The following is a 3,776-nucleotide window of genomic DNA, read 5'->3' as shown; positions in this document are numbered from 1 at the left end:
CCTTCCTTTGGCCAGAAAATGTATGTAGCTCGGTGAAATATTTATTTCCAAGCTAACCTGAAAATTTACACCTGAGAACTTGTTTTCGGTGAAAAATTTATTTAGGCATTTTACAAAAATTTTCTTTCTTCATTCCAGATCTAGTTCAGAAATGCGCCAAATGTAGCTTCAGCCTCCTAAGATTTTTGTTTTAGGAATGGCCTCAGCGAATGCCGTAGCCAATACTGGTAAAATCAGTAGTTTTACCCCACACGGTTCTGGATCAAATGTCTGAACGTAACGTTATGTCGTGGACAGTGATGATTGTGGCTTATAGCAGGCATGATCATAACGAGGAGGCTTTTGATCTGTTTTATCAAATGAAACGGGTAGGTACCAAACCAAATGAGTTTACCTTTGCCAGTATTCTGTCTTCTTGTGCCCACATGGGTGATCTTGAAAAAGGCAAGGAGATCCATGAAGAAGTGATTAGGGGTGGATTCGAGTCTTATGCTTTTGTGCAAAATGCCCTGGTGGACATGTTTGCAAAATGTGGAGAACTGGAGTTTGCACGCCGTGTGTTTGACAAAATTCCCGAACCAGATGTGGTATCATGGAATACCATGGTGGCTGGATATGCTCAGAATGGCCAGCTTGTGGAAGCCCTGAAAATGTTTGAGAAAATGCCTGAAAGAAATGTCGTCTCGTGGAATGCAATGATTACGGGATGTGCACAGAATGGATATTTTCAGGAAGCCTTGGATCTCTTTTGGCAAATGCCCGAGCCGAATGTGGTGTCTTGGACAGCCATGCTTGCATCTTATGCCAGACAAGGGTATGGGCTGGATGCCTTGACATTTTATTGTAAGATGCGGCAGTCTGGTGTTAGGCCAAACAAGATCACATTTGCCAGTCTTCTAGGGGCATGTGCGAGCATGGGTTCGCTTGAACAAGCGAAAGAGATCCATGAAGAAATAATTAGAAGTGGATTTCAATATGATGTCAATGTTGAGAATGCCCTCATAGATATGTATGCAAAATGCGGCGGTATTGACAATGCATTGATTGTGTTTGACAAAATGCCAAAAAGAGATCTGGTCTCATGGAATGTTATGATTGCAGCATATGCTCAGAGTGGATATGTTGAAGAGGCACTGAAAGTCTTTTGGAAAACGCCCATAAGAGATGTGGTATCGTGGAATGTAATGATTACAGGATATGCACAGAATGGGTATCATGATGAAGCCTTGAAACTGCTTTGGGAGATACCTGAACAAGATGTCATCTCATGGAATGCTGTGATTGCTGGTTATGCACAAGCTGGGCGCACAGAGGATGCCCTGAAGCTGTTTCAACAAATGTTGCTGGCCGCTGTGAACCCAAACGCAGAGACGTTTGTTGTTACTCTCCCGGTGTGTTCCGACTTGGCATCTCTCGAAGAAGGCAAAGAGATCCATGAAGTCATCATTAGAAGTGGATACAGATGTGATGCCTTTGTGGGAAGGGCTCTTGTAGATATGTATTCTAAGTGTGGGTGTGTAGAGAGTGCACAAAGAGTATTTGACAACATACATTACTGAGACGTTGTCTTGTGGACTGCAATGATTGTAGGGTATGCCATACACGGATGTGCTAAGGAAGCCCTTGAGCTATTCGAAGGAATGCTACAGTTGGGTATGAACCCAAATCATGTCACATTTCTTGGTGTTTTGTCTGCCTGCTGTCATGCAGGGCTGGTGGATGAGGGCTGCCAGTACTTTGATTTAATGAGTAAGCATTATCACATTACACCTGTGATGGAACACTACAGCTGCATGATTGACCTCCTTGGCCGTGCTGGGAGGCTTGATGATGCCCAAGAGCTTATCAAGAAAATGCCAGTAGAACCTGGTGTTACTGTGTGGGGTTCATTACTTGGTGCCTGCAGAATCCATAAGAATATAGAATTAGGAGAATATGCAGCAGAACGGCTTTTTGAATTGGATCCCGAAAACCCTTCACCTTATGTTCAACTGTCCAATATCTATGCTACCGCTGGTATGTGGAATGACATTGGAAAGGTGCGAAAAATGATGAAAGCCAGGAGGTTAAAAAAGAATCTGGGATGTAGTTGGCTTGTGGTTGGTAAACAGGTATATGCTTTTGCTGTGGGAGACAGTTGACATCTAAAAACTAAAAGGAAACATGGTGAGATTTTATGAGCTAATAACTGGAAGAAAACCAATCAATGACAAGAATCCTAAAGGCCAAGAAAGCTTGGTTATGTGGGTAGGGCTCTAGTGCCCTTGCTTGTTTTGTATTTGATAATTTTGGATTCTTTTGGTTTCTTTGTCTTGGTTCAGAATCTTAATCTCTTGTAAATTTCAAAATTTAGGCAAGGCCATTACTGGTAGCTGGCTCTGTAAAAGAACTTGCAGATCCACTTTTGGAAGATGCTTATGACATGAGGAAGATGAAGAGAATGGTCATTTGTGCAGCATGTTGTCTGAGACAGGCAGCTCAGTTTCGACCTCGAATGAACAGAGTAATCACTCTTATTCTCATTAGTTGCATATATATGTTTTAGTTTCTGATGTCAAATTTAGTTGCTTGAGACATTTCCTTTCCTGTGAGGAGTTCGTGCTAGAATTGTTTTTTCCCATAACAAAGAATGGCACATGGAATATCGAGTTGATATCCTTCTGACATAGAGTAAAGGGTGTTTAGACCTAGTGTTTAGGGTTGTAATCTAAACATTTGTTTAGTAGTTCAATTTGTGAAATAATCACCCTTAAACAGGTTAGCCCTAAATGCTGATGGTGGATTATGGCAAAATATTCAAAGCCTCAATTGCCAATAATCTCTTTTTCCATTAATGAAATATAATATTCTTTGAATATTAACAAAAGAGATTACATCGTATCTCAAACCAAAGCTTCAGTATGCAAATTACCCCTCCCTGAATAGGCAAGAAGAGCCAGCTAGACCCGGTGCCATCTGAGAAATGGACCAAGCTAAGTATCATGATGTATATTTTGTATAACTACGACACATTTGGTGTGGGACTGGCTCTCTTTCCCAAGGGTAATAATCAAATTGTAAATCTCTCCTTGCAGAAAGTTTAAAGCCTTGGTTGCCCTTGTGTTGCACACAGATAGGGCACTCCTCAGACAATTTAATTACCTGCACCAACAGAATTCACAGAAATGGCAGCCTGAATCAGTTATAAGCCCTTGAGCTGTTTGAAGGAATGCTACAGTTGGGTATGAACCCAAATCATGTCACATTTCTTGGTGTTTTGTCTGCCTACTGTCATGCAGGGCTGGTGGATGAGGGCTGCCAGTACTTTTATTTAATGAGTAAGCATTATCACATTACACCTGTGATGGAACACTACAGCTGCATGATTGACCTCCTTGGCCGTGCTGGGAGGCTTGATGATGCCCAATAGCTTATCAAGAAAATGCCAGTAGAACCTGGTGTTACTGTGTGGGGTTCATTACTTGGTGCCTGCAGAATCCATAAGAATATAGAATTAGGAGAATATGCAGCAGAACGACTTTTTGAATTGGATCCCGAAAACCCTTCACCTTATGTTCAACTGTCCAATATCTATGCTGCCGCTGGTATGTGGAATGACATTGGAAAGGTGCGAAAAATGATGAAAGCCAGGAGGTTAAAAAAGAATCCGGGATGTAGTTGGCTTGTGGTTGGTAAACAGGTATATGCTTTTGCTGTGGGAGACAGTTGACATCTAAAAACTAAAAAGAAACATGGTGAGATTTTATGAGCTAATAACTGGAAGAAAACCAATCAAT

The 3,776-nt window shown here is 41.5% G+C and overlaps 1 protein-coding gene across 1 annotated transcript; it reads left to right on the top strand.

Annotated features, from left to right (window-relative positions):
• Positions 1 to 284: 284 nt before the first annotated feature.
• LOC149253460 (pentatricopeptide repeat-containing protein At2g22070-like) lies at positions 285 to 3,409 on the top strand. Its single transcript, XM_089454490.1, has 4 exons — positions 285 to 1,509; positions 1,591 to 2,111; positions 2,354 to 2,503; positions 3,218 to 3,409. Exons 1-4 carry the CDS (start codon positions 285 to 287, stop codon positions 3,407 to 3,409), a joined length of 2,088 nt encoding a protein of 695 aa, XP_089310616.1.
• Positions 3,410 to 3,776: the final 367 nt, after the last annotated feature.

Source organism: Pinus tabuliformis, chromosome 7, assembly GCF_031772625.1.
Source record: "Pinus tabuliformis cultivar Carrire ecotype Pingquan chromosome 7, CPIR1, whole genome shotgun sequence".
NCBI classification, from domain to species: Eukaryota; Viridiplantae; Streptophyta; class Pinopsida; order Pinales; family Pinaceae; genus Pinus; species Pinus tabuliformis.
This window is presented reverse-complemented; position numbering and strand designations above follow the sequence as displayed.

What these genes read in the sequence shown, in the direction of transcription:
- LOC149253460 (XM_089454490.1), top strand. Translation starts at nt 285, where the DNA reads ATGTCGTGGACAGTGATGATTGTGGCTTATAGCAGGCATGATCATAAC. An exon ending in TGTAGATATGTATTCTAAGT is followed by an intron (nt 1,510 to 1,590) that starts GTGGGTGTGTAG and finishes CAATGATTGTAG; the next exon opens with GGTATGCCATACACGGATGT. An exon ending in TTCGACCTCGAATGAACAGA is followed by an intron (nt 2,504 to 3,217) that starts GTAATCACTCTT and finishes GGAATGCTACAG; the next exon opens with TTGGGTATGAACCCAAATCA.